The sequence below is a fragment of the Solanum verrucosum genome, unplaced genomic scaffold, assembly GCF_900185275.1.
Source record: "Solanum verrucosum unplaced genomic scaffold, falcon-dt-bn FXZP01000128.1, whole genome shotgun sequence".
Classification (NCBI taxonomy): Eukaryota; Viridiplantae; Streptophyta; class Magnoliopsida; order Solanales; family Solanaceae; genus Solanum; species Solanum verrucosum.
Window position 1 is genome coordinate 2,373,534 of NW_026020327.1, and position 16,104 is coordinate 2,389,637.

Sequence of the window (16,104 nt, forward strand, 5' to 3'; positions counted from 1 at the left end):
ATGGTCTACTTTTTCATTATCTTTCTTTTTCTAAAGGCATATTGCAGTTACCTTTATCATTTGTTTAATTAAAAGAGACTATGAATGAGAACATAATCCAATACACTTTACATTACAAAACAAGAAAATCAAATTGTTTCACTTAAGTAATTAATAGTACTATAGATATGAGATGCTCAATGGGGTATTTCTTTTCTATTTTATAATATAATTGTGAGACAAAATGTAGTGCGCTAAACTTTTAACATTATCTTTAATTTAGCAATTGCCAATGAGTTTGTTGTCAAATGAGCACACTACTTAATGGTTATCTTTAATTTAGCAATTGCCAATGAGTTTGTTGTCAAATGAGCACACTACTTAATGGTTAATCAAACTATTAATCAGCCTAAGAAGGATTAAGAATAGGATTCTAATCTCTCATTTAGTTCCCCAGCAGTTTAAAATGATAATTAATCTGAATTTTGAAAGTTAGTATATGATACATTTTCATTACAATTTACACCCTTAAATGAAGTATATATAACAAGTAACTCAATGGAACTGATTCACAAATACCATATATAGTAGTAAACAAAGCCATCAACGTTGGCGAAAGAACTCAGTTAGATAACAACTATGTCGCGTATCAGCACAGAAATAGTGCAGAATGTAGCTAACTTTTTTAGTCTAAGGTTCCTCGTTTTGGCTTATTCAATGTCTTACCCTCGAAAAATTCACCAAGCATACGTTCAAGATCTTCAGCCAAGTACCTGATATACTTTTGGGGCTTCTTACTGCACTTAACCATGGGTCTATTCCAGAAAATACATTAAATTATCAGAATAAGAATAACAGTAATCGTACAAGAAAAACATTTACCAGACAAACTGACTTAATATGAAGTTTGAAGCAATGTTATATTGACATAATACACAAACAAAACTCAAACTTGGTCTCAGCTAGCAAGGAAACACTTCAATCAACTTTTAGAGTGCACATCTACACAAGTCAACTTGGTTTCAATTGACAACTAAACACTTCAACTCGTGCATAAAGCATAAAGCAAAGCAATAGGTAGTTGAAGCGAAAAAGTACGTAAAGACCTTGTAGAAAGGAAACTTAAACTTTCAATAGTTCAGGTATGAAACTCATTAAAGTGAGATAGTTTAGATGTGTTTTTGGCCATCAACTCATTAGTAATACATAGCTATACAATTCAGTCCTTGTTCAACTTCCCTAAAGGTAATAGACTCAAGCAAATCAAGTATCCAAAATGTTTAAACATTATGGGAATATAACTATTACAAGCTCCAATACAAATCTGATTACGAAGAAGAAAAACAATGCAGCCATAAACTCTCCGGAACACCTTTTAGGATGAAAGATTCAAAATGCAATCTCATTTACTCAGTATTAACACCAGCAGATTTTCCAACTTGAGCTTGAAACCCTTCTACACACTCCTGTTACTGCATAAAAACCATATAAAAAAAAAAATCTATATTAACCACAATATTTTGTTTACAATTATATTTATCGTTCTTTGATATTTATCATAGTTCCAAGTTTACAAGACTTTTAGCAGGTGAAAACAAAAACAAAAAAGACCACACAAACATATTAATAAGAATTGGATTAATATCAAAGATGGAACTTTTAACATACCTAATAATTTGAACTTGAAGCTCATAATTTCCCCGGCTTTGTTGCTCTTGTTGAATTTTCTTTGCACTAGTCTCCACACCAGAGCCACAATGGTCTATTTTGATCAATTTTAGTGTCATTATATCTCCAATGCTCTCAGGAATCTGCTCCAGTTCATACAACCCATCCAGTAATAGTTGCTCAAGCATCGGAAAATTATTACTACTTGCTTCCCACCTTGCCAGACATCCGAACAAAATTCGTAGATATTTTAATTTCGGAAATACTATATCTTCATTTAGTGTCCAGTCTGTTCCATCGAATGCATCAACCCCCATAAACGCCTCAAGATTGGGTAAATTAGCCAGCAAATTCATAGCTTCCCATGGTATAAAAGTACGTGTTAATTTCAATTCCTTGAGACTAGGAGGAAAAATATCCCCCGAGAAAATCATGATCTGGTCATTGATGGTTTGTTCTGCTCCTAGGTCTAGTGTCTCCAGTTTCTCTAAAAGACGGAGAGAATCGAGAATATCAGGCCAGTCAGGATGCTTAGATTTATGTAAAATCTTTAGCTCTTTTAGATTGGAAGTTCTTCTCATCATTTCGGCAACAAAAGGATAGTGCGGGAGAGAAAGTTTTGTCAAGTAATGAGTGTCTACCTGAAGAGGACGCTCGAGCTTTGTCCTGCAAGGACATAGAAGAATTATGGCCATCGCAAGTTGAAAAGAAAAAAAATCATAATATTTATACTTATATTCTGTTCCGAGAGAGTCTCTTGGTATAGTTAATTATACTCTCTAATAGAATTCTTCGCGATGCTTTCCCTGCCAATCTAAGGCTATTGCAGCTAAATTTGGTGTATTCAACAAGGTTACACTAATCTACACATAGCCTTTTTAGCAGGTGACAACAAAAATGAAAGAAAATAGAAAGACCACAAGAACATGTTAATTAAGAATTGTCTAATAATCAAAGATGGAATTTAAACATACCTATTAATTCGAACTTGAAGCTCATAATTTCCTACGCTTTCTTGCTCTTCTTGAATTTGTGTCGCACTAGTCTCTACAAAAGAGCTGCAATCATCTATTTGGATCAATTTTAGTGTCATTATTTCCCCAATACTCTCCGGAATCTTCTCCAGTTCATCCAAATCACTCAGTAATAGTTGCTCAAGCATCGGGAAATTATCACTACCAGCTTCCCACCTTTGCAGATCTCCACAGGCATACAGTCGTAGATATTTTAATTTGCTAAACACAACATCTTCATTTAGTTTCCAAACTGTTCCAGTGAATGCATGAGACCTTTGAGCACCTCAAGATTGGGTAAATTAGCCAGCAAATTCACATCTTCCCATGGTATAGAAGTACCTGATAACTTCAGTTGCTTGAGATTAGGCGGGAGATTACATCCGGAGAAAATCATCCGGCCAGTAATGGTTTGTTCTGTTGCTATATGTAGTGTCTTCAGCTCCTCTAGAAGACTGAGAGAATCCATAATAGGAGGCCAGTCAGGATGCTCAGATCTATCTGAAATCTGTAGCTTTTTTAGATTGGGGGCTCTTCTTATGATTTCCGCAACAAAAGGAGAGTAATAGAGAAAAAAGTGTGTGCAAGTTATTGAGAAACAAAGGTTGTTCTGCTTCAAGAGGCTTTGATATATATAGTGGCAATCTAATATCCAGGTATCTAATCTCTGACATTGTCCAGATATCTAGTGGATCCTCCAACTCTTTCACATGAGTAATTTGAAGAATTATGGTCTGTAGATTTCTCAATTTTGCTAGTGAAAAACCTTCCATAATTCTTGCAGCAACATATCTCAAATGTACAAGCTCAGGTATTACACGAGAGAAATCTTCCTGGACTGATAATACATCCAACAACTTAAGCAACTTGAACTGTGAAACACTGGAACAAATCTCCTTTGGAAAATCTAATACAGATGATTGCCTTGAAATAAAGGTGCGGGTTATACTTGTACGATAAACATGCTTCTCTTCAAGTTTAGACAGAACAATCACTCGCCGTTGATCATCTATGGCTTCTAAGGACACGAGGGCATTCCCATTCATGACATCTACAATATTTTCAGTACGAGCTTCACTTAGGCATAGTTGCCGAAGAAGATCGTGAATTTTGCAAGTTCTCATCCTTCCGTTAGCCCTTTGTTTACCAGTCAAAATTAGACTTCTATCAATTAACTCTTGTAGATATTCCTCTGCCACCACTTCTAACCTTATATTGCTTCTTGCTCTTACAAATTGCTCAGCAATCCATAGCCTAATCAACTTGGAAACATTAATCTCTTTATCTTCAGGAAAACCTCCAACATAGAGAAAACAAGCCCTCAAATATTGGGGCAAGTAACTGTAACTCAAAGAAAGAATTGACTGGCACCTTTCGGATACTGTACCAAAGAATGAATTCAGATTTTCCTCAACTTTCTTCCAATTATCATACGTTGGGTCCATTTTTCCAAGAAGTCCCGCAACGACAATAACCGAGAGAGGTAACCCTTGACATTGTTGTACAATATGCTTCCCTATTTCTACAAGTAGAGGAGGACACAAATCTTTTTTGAACAATTTTTCAGTGAATAGATTCCAACTATCATCTCGACTTAGAAAAGACTTACTATGAGGTGGAAAATCAGGACAGCTGACATAATCAGCAACATTCTTGAGCCGTGTGGTTAATAGAATTCGGCTTTTATTGTCATCATTTGGAAATATTCTTTGCATTTGCTCCCAAGCCTCAGTACTCCAAATATCATCTATGACAATTAGAAATCTCCTACCCTTCAGACCTTTATACACAATCTCCATTAGTTGATCATTGCTCATTTCTTGATTGCTTCCAGTAATTGAAGAGACGACTTCAAGCAACATTTCTCTCGCATTGTATTCTTCAGAGATAGTGACCCATGCATGTTTATCAAATCGAGAACGAATAGATGAATCATCATAAGCTTTTCTAGCAAGAGTTGTCTTACCTATACCGCCCATACCAAAAATTGGTATGACAATTAACTCGTCTATTTGGGCAGTGAGGCGATCAAGTATGGTGTTGAAGTCATCCTCCATCCCAACAATACTATTTTCCTCAATTGTACTTTTTTCAGGTGAGGAGGAAGTTCTTGCTAATTCTGCAGATTTGCTTCCATGCTTGTTAAACTCTATCGCGGTCACCTGTTTGTTGAGAAAATAAACTTGTTGTTCCACTTTCAACAATTCTTCATAAAAGGATGTACAAGCCTTTTGCCGCTTGTCCTCACGATCTGCTCGAAGGATGTTTCTTAGTCTTGAATCAACTCTATCTTCCACTTTGTATACTACATTTCTGATCCTTTTTTCTACAACCTTGAAATTGAAACTCGATAAATTAATTATTAATAAAAAAAATATATATGATCAGTAAGATTTAGATAATTATACTAGTGAATTACATACCTTAAGAGTTTCAATATCCTTAGTAGTATCTTCAAGGAAATCTTGTAGAGTAGAAAGATTTTGATTGAGAGATTCAAGATGTTGTTGTGTACAGCATCGACAAACCAAAGATTGATTAGGTTTCAAGAGTTGTTCCAATGTATACATAAGTGAAGAGAGAGCAGCATAAGCCATTTCTCTTTGTTTGCTGGAATAACTAAATGAAAGAACCTTGAAGATTTAATGTCTCTGCTTTGTTATTATTAGGCTAAGTGGTTTTGTCCAAATGATTTACCTTTTTCTGAATGGGTGACAAATGATAAAGTGTAGTTACCTTTATCATTTGTTTAATTAAAAGAGATGAGAACACAATCCACTACACTTTACATTACTAAACAAGAAAATCAAATTGTTTCACTTAATTAATTAATACTACTTTAATCAAAGATGCTCAATGGGGTATTTCTTTTCTATTTTATAAGTTGTAGTGCACTCACTTTTTATCTTTAAATAAGTGAGTTGCCAATGGTTTTGTTGACACGTGATCGCACAATGCAGCCAGTTTACACTACTTAGTGGTTAATCAAACTATTAATCATCCTAACAAGGATTCTAATCTCTCATTTAGTTCCATATTAAACTCCAAATCAATGATATAGCAAGTAGCTCAATGGAATAGGATTCACAAATTTTGAACTATCATAAATTTAAAGATGCACTAAACACAGCTCAAAGATGAGAAATCTGTACGCCAAAATGGCGATGCTGGAAGTAGAGTAGGTGGGGCTACTCTCCTTACAGACGAGTGACTTTTGGTCACTATACCTTTTGCTATGGTGACAATCTTTTGGTGTTACAAAAATCACTAAAGATACTTAATACACTTGAGAGTTAAGACTACAAGATTAAAAAGTCGTTTTTTTTTCTTATTGAACTCCAAATTTAGTGTTTAGTCAAAAATCAAACAAACAGATTAAAATCAAAATACTATTTATAAAAAAAAAAGTAAATATTTTCATATAAAAAGAAAGAAACGTCTCAAATTATTTTTTTACAAAATATATTAATAACTTTGCATCTGAAAAAATTACAAGAATAGATTTAAGTAATAGGAAAAGCTACATAAATGGTCCATAAAACTCAAAATAATTACATGCTCATACCCCAATCCAATATAATTCAAGAAATACCATTCTCTCAAAAAAAAATAATTACATCCCATACCCCCATTTGTTAAGGTTTATAATATTCGTTTAACTGATACTAAATAAGTATCATATACTATATTGATATCATTAAGACTGATAATTTCGCTTAACTGATACTAAATCAGTATGTATTGGTATCATTAAAGTTTCTTGTTCAGAAATTACTCATTAGTCAATGATACTATTATAGTATCATTGACTAATGAGTAATTTCTGAATAAGAAATATACCCCTTTACATTCATACTCCACTAAATAATACACTTTACATTACAAAACAAGAAAATCAAATTGTTTCACTTAATTAATACTACTACAGACATTAGATGCACATTTACAGCTCAATGGGGATATTTCTTTTCTATTTTATGATTGTGAGATAAGGTGTAGTGTACTCACTTTTTTTTATCTTTAACTAAGCAACAAATGGATCTTGCCATATAGTGCTAGTACAAATTGGAAAGCTCTCGATGAGCTAATTTATATTTACGAATTTTTTCACCAGACATTTGACTTGTTAACATGTTGAATATTGCAAAGTAAGAACTCATTTTGATCTTATAATTTTCACACAACATTTTTGCTCTTACACTCTAGCAACTCTCTCTGATTTCACTCACTTGTTGTTTGTTGTCTTGCTTTCTTTCTCTTTCTTTTCACTTAGTTACTTACGACTCAAATGATTCACCTCTATTTATAGGAGGTGATAGAAGGATCTACAGAGAAATATTTTTTATTTCTTTTTTTTAAAATTTTTTTTTTACCCTCCCTAGGAGCTTCCACCCCGTTTGCTTCCTTGGTGACTCGAACTCGCAACCTTCAGGTTGGAAGTGAGGGGTGCTTACCATCCGAGCAACTCCCTCTCGTCACAGAGAGATATTTATTATTCTCTTCTGGAATATTTCTGACTATATATTTTTTTGTGAAACTTACATAAATGACAATAGTTTTAGGGTTATTTGATTGAAATAGCTATAAGTATCATATTTAAAAAAAAATAGCTATAGTTTGAGTTAAAAAATAGCTAAATTCCATAAACATTTCGTTTTTTTTTAATACAAAAATACATTCAAAATTAATTCCCACTAAATGAGGTCAGTTAATGTAACCAACAAGGCTATTTTCAGCCCTTAAACCCACTAATTTGGCACTTTAAAAAATGTAACTGACCTATACCTTATAGGATTCTGATCAGTTTAAAATAGAAAATATGTTCCTTCATTCTTTTTCATTTCACACCAAAAGCAAAAATACAATTCCATGGCTACTATCACAGTTTTGATTCGGCATTCCGGAAAACGGAGCGAAGAGAATTGCTATGTAGAATATAGCATTGACGGGATAGTGTTGAAGGAATATGCTTCGTATTCTGATTTAGTTGATTTGATTTCGGTACAATTGAACGTCGATCTTACAAAAAAGTGTATGAAAATCAAATACACTGTCGAAGGTAACGACATGCCTATGAAAATACGTAACGACATGGGTGTGCGCGTATATGTTCAGTTGAAAAAGATCAACACTCAATTTGGAGTATATCCCTTATGTGTAAGTATTTTCGATATTGATATAGTATATTCTGATTCTGGAGAAACTTCTATTGAAGGTGATGTGTTGCAACTTGAATACAATCAAGAATTAATTGGTACGAATGATACATTACCAATTGTCCCAACGTTTGGCGATCAACCAGTAGATGCATTTGATGGTGGAAATGATTTAATAATTACTAACAGATCGCAAAAGGAGATAATGATGGATCATATATACATGGATAAGTCGACATTGAAGGATGTGATGGAAAAGTATTCAATCGAAAAAAGGTTTAAATTCTTGGTGGAGAGGTCAAACTCTATAAGGTAAATTGTTGTTAAATTTGTTTCATTTTAAGTGTATTGAGTTATGTTTGCAAATGCAAGGCAGAACTAACAAAACAATATAAATTGAATTCGCAACTATACTCTTGTATGTCAATCTAAAGAATGCACATGGCTGATGAAAGCGTCAAGTATTAACAAGTCAGAAATGTTCAGAATTAGAGTTTTTAACTCTGAACATACATGTCCTTTAAAGGATGGGGTGCATTCAGATTGTCGTGCAACAAGTGGATTGATTGGAGGAATAATCGCACCTAAATTGAGAAATCAGAAGAGGAAATACACTCCAAATGATATCAGGGATGACGTTAGATTGGACTTGGGTATTGCTATTAACTACATGTTGGCATGGCGAGCAAAAGAGAAGGCATTAGAATCGATAATGGGGCAACCAGTTGCGTCTTATGGAAAGCTACCTGGATACTTGTATACCTTGGATAAGACATACCCTGGTTCACATATTCGAATGAAGAAAACACTTGAGAACGAATTTTTGTATGTGTTTATAGCGTTGCATGCTTTTATAAAGGGATTTGATCATTGTAGGTCGATTGTTGTTGTAGACGCCAGCCACCTCAAATCAGCATATACTGGAGCATTCGTATCAACCATCACTTTGGATGGAGCAGGTATTTTAAATACATAAATACATTATAATTTTATTTATTTGTTATTCACCCTTTTTATACATTGTAATAGGGAATATATTACCTTTGACATACGAAATTATTGATTCAGAAAATGATGTTGCTTGGACATGGTTCTTTGAACAATTCAAAGAAGCTTATGGTGAAAGAGAGAATATGTGTGTGGTATCTGACCGACATAATAGCATAATAAAGGCTGTATCTACTGTATACAACAATATCCAGCATTACGCCTGCATATGGCACTTGTGGGCTAATGTATGCAAGAATTTTCGAAAATCAAATGAGCAATTGAGTGAAGTATTCTACACTATGGCAAAAGTGTATACAAAAACTGATTTTGATAAGCTAATGAAAAGAGTTGAGCAGTTTGATGTAAGGGTGAAGAACTACTTGGAGTTGGTTGGATATGAGAAGTGGGCAAAGTTGTATGCACCAGTTCCTCGTGGTTGGGTGATAACGTCAAATATTGCAGAGTGCATCAATTCGACGTTGGTAGCAGCAAGAGAATTACCAATATTTGACTTTCTTGAACAAGTGCACTTGATGTTTGCTAGATGGAATTGCACAAATCGAAAAATGCATCATGCACTTTCACACTACTTGGGCAGAAGTTTCAGGAAATGCTTGTGCTTAATGAATCAAAATCTGGTCGTATGACGGTATGTATGTTGAAGAAAGGTTAATAATTTATGAGAAAAATAATATTTGTCATATTCAGTTGATTATGTATTCATTTATTTAAGTTTTTAAAGTGTATTTGCTTTCATATGGATTGTATAAATGAAATTACGTATTGATTCTAGGTTGTCCCGTCAACTGATTACATTTATTCAGTAAGTGGTGAAGGGAAGAGTTATATTGCATGCTTTGAAAAGAAGACTTGCAGTTGCAACAGGTTTCAAGTTGACGGAATACCGTGCGCACATGCGTGGAGGGTGTTGAACAAAAAACACATGCTTCCAGATGAATATTGTTCAGACTTTTACACGCCAGAAACAATATTGAAAACATATGAAGTGCCTGTGTATCCTCTCCCTGACAAAAGTGAATGGAATATACCTGAACACATTGATACCGAAGTTGTGTTGCCACCAAAATACAAACAATCTCCAGGAAGGCCAAAGAAGCAACGGGAGAAGTCATTTAGCGAGTTTAGCAAACGGAAGGGTACCAATTCTTGTAGTACATGTGGACAGCGTGATCATAATAGGCGTTCATGTCGAACTGCAACACGGGATGCATAGGAACTGATACATCCCACAATTGAAGTGTTCTTTTACTTAATTTTTGTTTTGTCAAATAAATGACTTATTTGCCGTTTGAAATATTTGTTTCTTTATTTGCTTGCTTAAATTATAAATTAACTTGAATATTATCTCAATATTAATCATGATACAAACTTCTCAATCGATAAATATCCAACTATCAAGTTGATACTATTAACATTTATTGATACACACAAACTACTGGTAATAATACTTGAGAATATGTTGGTGAATACACATATAAAACATTTACTGAACGTTTATCACTTTTAAGAATGCAAGTATCCAAATGTCCTTAAGTAAGAATTGAAAATAAATGAATATAGTAATACTTGTGTATATGTTGATAAGAAAAAGACTCTAGTATACATTTATACTATTGAATATGTTGATTAAAAAACACAAACCGAACAAAGGTAGATATCCAAATGTATGTGTTCAGACAGACTGAACATTTATACAAACATACATCGATCTCTTCCTACCATTACATTGAATGCAATAACCCAAACAAAAACAGTCAATCAACATGATCATATATAAATAGAAGAGTTGATAATGTTTGACAAAAAACTAAAATATTAGTTTTAACCATAAGCATAAAATAGAATTCAAAAAGATAACTAGTACAAGATACTAATCAATCCTAACAAGTTGACTATTATCGATTCTTGCGGGTGGCCTCATCATTCTGGGTGGTGCCTCATTCTCGCTAACATCCCCTTCTTCCATCTTCTTCACTGCATATTGCCACAATAGTGCACCGTATCTGATGCGGTGTAACTTAGAATCAAGGTATTGAACTGGAATGCCTTCACCCTCACTTAGGTACTCGACAAATGCTAGCAAATATATCCCACAATCCTGAAGATACATTACTTATTAAATAGGATATTGTTTATTTAAAAAGTAAATTAAGAGACTATTTTTTTTATACTTACAAGTCACCTGATCCCTGTTGAGGTATATCATCCACATACGTCATATCGTATGCAATGTCCTGATCTTGTGTATCATCTGAATTATTGGCAATCTCCATTGACACATACATTGGCAGAAGCTGAGCAAGCTTTTGAATTTCATCCCTAACATAAGAGTTATGACCTGCTGCTCTGTATGAGTCATATACATAAATGCGTCGTTCAACTATTGACAAAACAGCCAACACCCAGTGATTTTTCTGCTCCACATTCACTGGTATGAACACATTATCGATTTTATTCCATGGAATGGCAGCCATCAACCTATACCCATTTATGTAATCACGTATGTCACTTTCAACATTTGCAACACATATTTCGCTTCCAACTTGAGCATATGTGGCATAAATTTCATCAATTTTTGACTTGAACAGACAATCAACAATAGTGTATCTGTAGCGACTACTGATGTTGTACTTACTCTTTTTACGCAAATAATATAGAACCACATCAATATGTTGTCAAAAAAAATCAATAAATGTGTGTGCCACATCTTATAAACAGAAAGGGCTCCTTTTACGTATATATTCATGTTTTTACCTCATCATTCAGAAGTTGTTTATCATAAGACAGAGAGTAGAACCAATTCTTGTTTGATATCAGATGAATACCCAAATCCATATTAACCGCCAATTCTGCTTTTTTATTCTTATACCGATCTTCATCATGCATCCTTTAGATAACAAATAGAATTAAAATTTAAGTATATTATGTGTACGGATGATAATCATATGAAATAAAAATACTTACTTATTCATATGCCTAACAAGGAGCCCTTCACGAAGCCACATTGCATAATCGTAAAAAAGATCATAATTATATGGCCCTCGTATGAAGTCAGAAACAAAAGGATATTTCTTTTCATAAATTTTTACCACATTGGAAGAGCTGCCTGAAATTTTATGTATACAAACCCACAAATTATAACAAACATATTCTCAACTTATTTCCTCATCAATTTTGCATGAAAATCATGTATGTTAAAAAAAATAGAAGGGGGGGGGGGGGGGAGAGAGGTAAGACATACAGGAGGAGAAACATTATTAATTACCAGATGATGATCCAAAATTTGTCGAGTATGGAGCAGAATTCCATCGATCGGGACGTCTTGTCCTTTGAACTGGCACGGGTGTAGTATCATAAATAACACCCTCTGGATGAACCACAACACACTTTTTGGGATTGATTGTGTCAAGGCTAGGTAACAAAACATCAAGCAACTCAAATTGTGACTGTGGTTGTTGGATTCCATCGTTCTGTAAGGCATTAATGTCTCCTGTCTGAAATGAAATGGCAAAAATAACATATATTATTCAGAATGTCGCGCATAAATAATTCATATGAGTAAAACAATTAATATTACACTAATTAATACTTACAGTATCTAATATGTATCCGACAATCAGAATTCTACCAAAGTTACATACGTATTTATAGTATTATAATGTATTATATTACCAGTAGGTATACTTACAAAGTATCATATGTATTGTTGGTATTGGAATGTATTCTATTATCAGTAAATATCCTAGTATATAAATATTTCTACAAAAATTAGAAATAAGTAAATACAACTATGTTCATTGAATAAACCATACGTATTCAATTTATATAAGGTAATTTACTTATTTTTGAATACATAATTGAATACATTTTTAAACACCCTTATAAATACAATAAAATTTAAACAGTACCTCAAATGATGGCATTCCAACAGGTTGTTTGACTGTTCATGTACCGACAAAGGGTTTTGTATGTGTATCTGGGCAAGTTGATAATTCTCCTGGACATTATCTTTGGCGTGTTCTTCAATAACGAATTGAAATGTCCGATCCTAACAATATTACAATAATAAATATTTTTTGTTTGAAAAATGTAACAGAATAGTACAATAATAAATATTATGTTTGAACCTTTAAATTTTTTGATGATATATCTATTCTTGAACATTTTTCACCATTCACTTCTAAATTAGAAACACAAGTTAATTCACGTAGTACCTCATTTATATCAAAGTGAGGTTTATCCAAGAATGTTGAGATCTGGTTGCCGTCTTTCATTGAATTGTTGTTCGACCAATCAGGTACATGCATTGGAGATTTACTTCCATTTTCATGTTTATGTTATACAAAAATAATTGAGTTTTGTAACATTGGTTAACCTGTATATGTGAATGTGTTCTCGTAATTTAACATTGTTGTGCTTAACCTGACATGGTGCTCCAGATTGAGGACTGCTTTTGTTGACTGCATCCATGACTTGTTTAAAATTTTCCAGTATAAACAAGCGCAACTCCTTGAACTCATTAGTAACCTGATTATTAAATAAAGTGTAAGAATATATTGGAATACAATGTAAACTAAAAAAAATGTAACAACTTCCTTACAGAATCCTTGAAAGAGGCAAGATCTTGTCGCAGCACACCAATTCCGCCTGCCTTGGTATCTTGAGGTTGTTTCGAACTCCTTGGTGGTGTAGTGTTGGTAGATTCATCGGGCTGATTATGCAACTCCTGTATTGGTACATTATTCTCCAAGGGGGTTGAAACAGAACTAAAGGGTGTACTCTTTGCCTTACGGTAACCATGCAATACTGGTGGACTTTTCTCCTTACAACTCGAACCTGCATGCATATTGAACTTTTTGATCGATGTGGACAATGAAACAGTTACCTTCTGTTTACCTTTTTCTTTATTGTGTGGCTTATGACTTGGAGGCTTTGAAGTGAAATCATTATCTTCCTCATCATCTTTGTCGCCAACATTTTGAAAGGTATTCTCGGGGATTGCATCACTCTTTGATGGAAGCTGATAAAATGCAATCTCCTTTAGTGAAGGTTGAATGTTTTTGTATTTTAACTGCGCACAAAACAGTTATAATTAACAAGTATATTGAAAGACAACGATATTTGTACTAATTGATTAATGAAAATATGTTAAATTATCGGATTGCCGTTATCACCGAACATTCCTTCCATAAGGAATTCATAATGTATTCTGTTGTTTCTGGTCCTCCAATTGACCAGTCTGGGAATACAATTGGTCTTCTTTTCAGCAATATTCAGATCAACAGCAGAACAACATTCATATATCCAAACTTGCATGGCAAGAGGCATACCATCAATTCTGTAATACTTTTTCTTGGCATCCATTTTTTTTGTTATGCTTTTGACCAATTTGGAGAAAGCATCTTTTCCCCAGGGGTATTCATGGTACCGACCGCTCTCAACTAGATCAAATTGTATCCTTGGAATTGATGAGCTCTTCTTCTCACCGGAATAGATGAACGTACTGATAAAATACAGAATTGTGAATTTAAACAACATCGTCATCATTCTCATCACCCCATACCTTGTTTTTATACTTACTGATCAACTCTGCCTTTCTGATAATACTTTTACCCTCAAAGTACTGATTGATTAATCTGTTTGGCTCGCTAGTGTCAAACAAGAAATCGTCTTTATCAGCAAAGCAGTTCAACCCAGTAATGATGGCAAATTCTTGAATACCAAAACGGAGTGTGGTATGATTTATACGAAAGAACAGTTCATCCGGCGAACTGTCCTCCAATTCACATACCATCAAACACCTAAAGATTTGTGGTTGCGCCCCACACACGTGCATTTTGGTATATGCTCCAAAACATGTATCTTTAAATCGATTGAATTGGGTCAGTGTAAGCTTCCCCTTCAAATCTGTAACTATGTTATGGTTCACATAAACCTGCATGCGCGGGGGTTCGATCAGGCGAGCCAACACATGAAATCTGATACCCTGTAATTAGGAAATACTAAAATATGAAACTGCACTTTTTTTTACATTAACAACTTCATAGTAACCTGATTTTATGCATACATACAAGACAACACATTCAAATAGAAGATGCACCGACACAAAACAAATTTGATGCAAATAACAATCTGAAAAGTATCCACATATTCAGTAAACTACCATTTAACTACTGTCATTTTCAAAAAACAGAATGACAACATAACCCCAAATACACTAGAAGGTATTCAATGTGTGAGAGTATGCCACACTAAACGTATGCCATAGTATAATACATTGGAAGGGATATCCTCCACATAACCTTTCTTGTTCGACTAATTGTACATTTAGAATGATATTGCTTACAAGTTACAACATACACGAAAAGCCATTGAATAGCATGCTAGACAGCAATCACATGTACAAGTACATTAATATTTCGCGAGTAACTGCATTAATGCAACCTAAAATAATAAACATAGTAAGGCAACTACATACATCAACTTAACAAAATAAGGATCTCCTAAACCACATATAAATGACACAATAAAAAATAATCCAAGCTCTATTAAAATGTAACTACTATGTAAAACTATGCACCAGAAAAAATCTTATGTGCTAGAACATAATGCAAAATGGTTACACCAATAAACATTGCATGCAAGTTGAATACATTACAAGTTAAACACTAACTACAATCCTACATCCAGATTACTTGCAACTTCTAATGCTCATATCAAAAGAAGATTACATGTTCAGTTCAAAGAAGCACTTCAGCATTCATATTCATACAGAGCTATAATAACAACATCCCCACTAAAGTACTACAAGTGGGGTTTGAGGAGGTTAGTATGTACATAAACATTACCACTAAGCTCAAAAAATTAATATGAGTGAAGAAACCAAGACAAAATACTACAAAGGCACCTAATCTAAAATTTCCAGTTGTATATCCTCCGCCTAACCTTTTTTGTTCAAATTACAGTACACTGTAGGTATATATGTATACACTTATTCTACATCCCAAAAAAAAATTAAAAAATATGCATACCTCTAGTTCTTCTTCACTCCTTTCTTCTTGTTCTTCATTAACTACATGTTTTCCAATCATGCCCGAAACAACATCTTTGACTTTCCTCTTGACAATTTTTCTTTCACCCACTTTCATTGTTGACCCTTCTTTCCTTTTAGAAGAACCCGACCTTACTAATTCATCATTCAAATCCAATGTTCTAGGGCTATTAAGAAATTTCGATTTCTTCTTTATCTCCATCGCAGCAATGGAGCCTGAAATTTG

The 16,104-nt window shown here is 33.8% G+C and overlaps 2 protein-coding genes and 1 pseudogene across 2 annotated transcripts; 1 reads left to right on the forward strand and 2 right to left on the reverse strand.

Moving 5' to 3' along the window:
* Positions 1 to 664: 664 nt before the first annotated feature.
* Positions 665 to 5,264, reverse strand: LOC125835739 (putative late blight resistance protein homolog R1B-16; annotated as a pseudogene).
* A 3,030-nt stretch (positions 5,265 to 8,294) lies between these two features.
* Positions 8,295 to 10,040, forward strand: LOC125835740 (uncharacterized). The gene is made up of 4 exons (XM_049514838.1): positions 8,295 to 8,775; positions 8,885 to 9,246; positions 9,351 to 9,455; positions 9,600 to 10,040. Exons 1-4 carry the CDS (start codon positions 8,295 to 8,297, stop codon positions 10,038 to 10,040), a joined length of 1,389 nt encoding a protein of 462 aa, XP_049370795.1.
* A 657-nt stretch (positions 10,041 to 10,697) lies between these two features.
* On the reverse strand, positions 10,698 to 14,191 carry LOC125835741 (uncharacterized). The gene is made up of 4 exons (XM_049514839.1): positions 13,986 to 14,191; positions 13,464 to 13,899; positions 11,010 to 11,061; positions 10,698 to 10,903 (listed from the first exon to the last, which is right to left on the reverse strand). Exons 1-4 carry the CDS (start codon positions 14,189 to 14,191, stop codon positions 10,698 to 10,700), a joined length of 900 nt encoding a protein of 299 aa, XP_049370796.1.
* Positions 14,192 to 16,104: the final 1,913 nt, after the last annotated feature.

Bases quoted from the DNA above. Each gene is read 5' to 3' on its own strand.
- LOC125835740 (XM_049514838.1), top strand. From the start codon at position 8,295: ATGTTCAGAATTAGAGTTTTTAACTCTGAACATACATGTCCTTTAAAG. The intron at 8,776-8,884 runs GTATTTTAAATA...TTATTGATTCAG, and splicing joins CATCACTTTGGATGGAGCAG to AAAATGATGTTGCTTGGACA. The intron at 9,456-9,599 runs GTATGTATGTTG...TATTGATTCTAG, and splicing joins CAAAATCTGGTCGTATGACG to GTTGTCCCGTCAACTGATTA.
- LOC125835741 (XM_049514839.1), bottom strand. From the start codon at position 14,191: ATGGATGCCAAGAAAAAGTATTACAGAATTGATGGTATGCCTCTTGCC. The intron at 13,900-13,985 runs GATAATTTAACA...GTTTTGTGCGCA, and splicing joins TTCGGTGATAACGGCAATCC to GTTAAAATACAAAAACATTC. The intron at 11,062-13,463 runs GTGCTGCGACAA...ACACAAGATCAG, and splicing joins CCAAGGCAGGCGGAATTGGT to GACATTGCATACGATATGAC.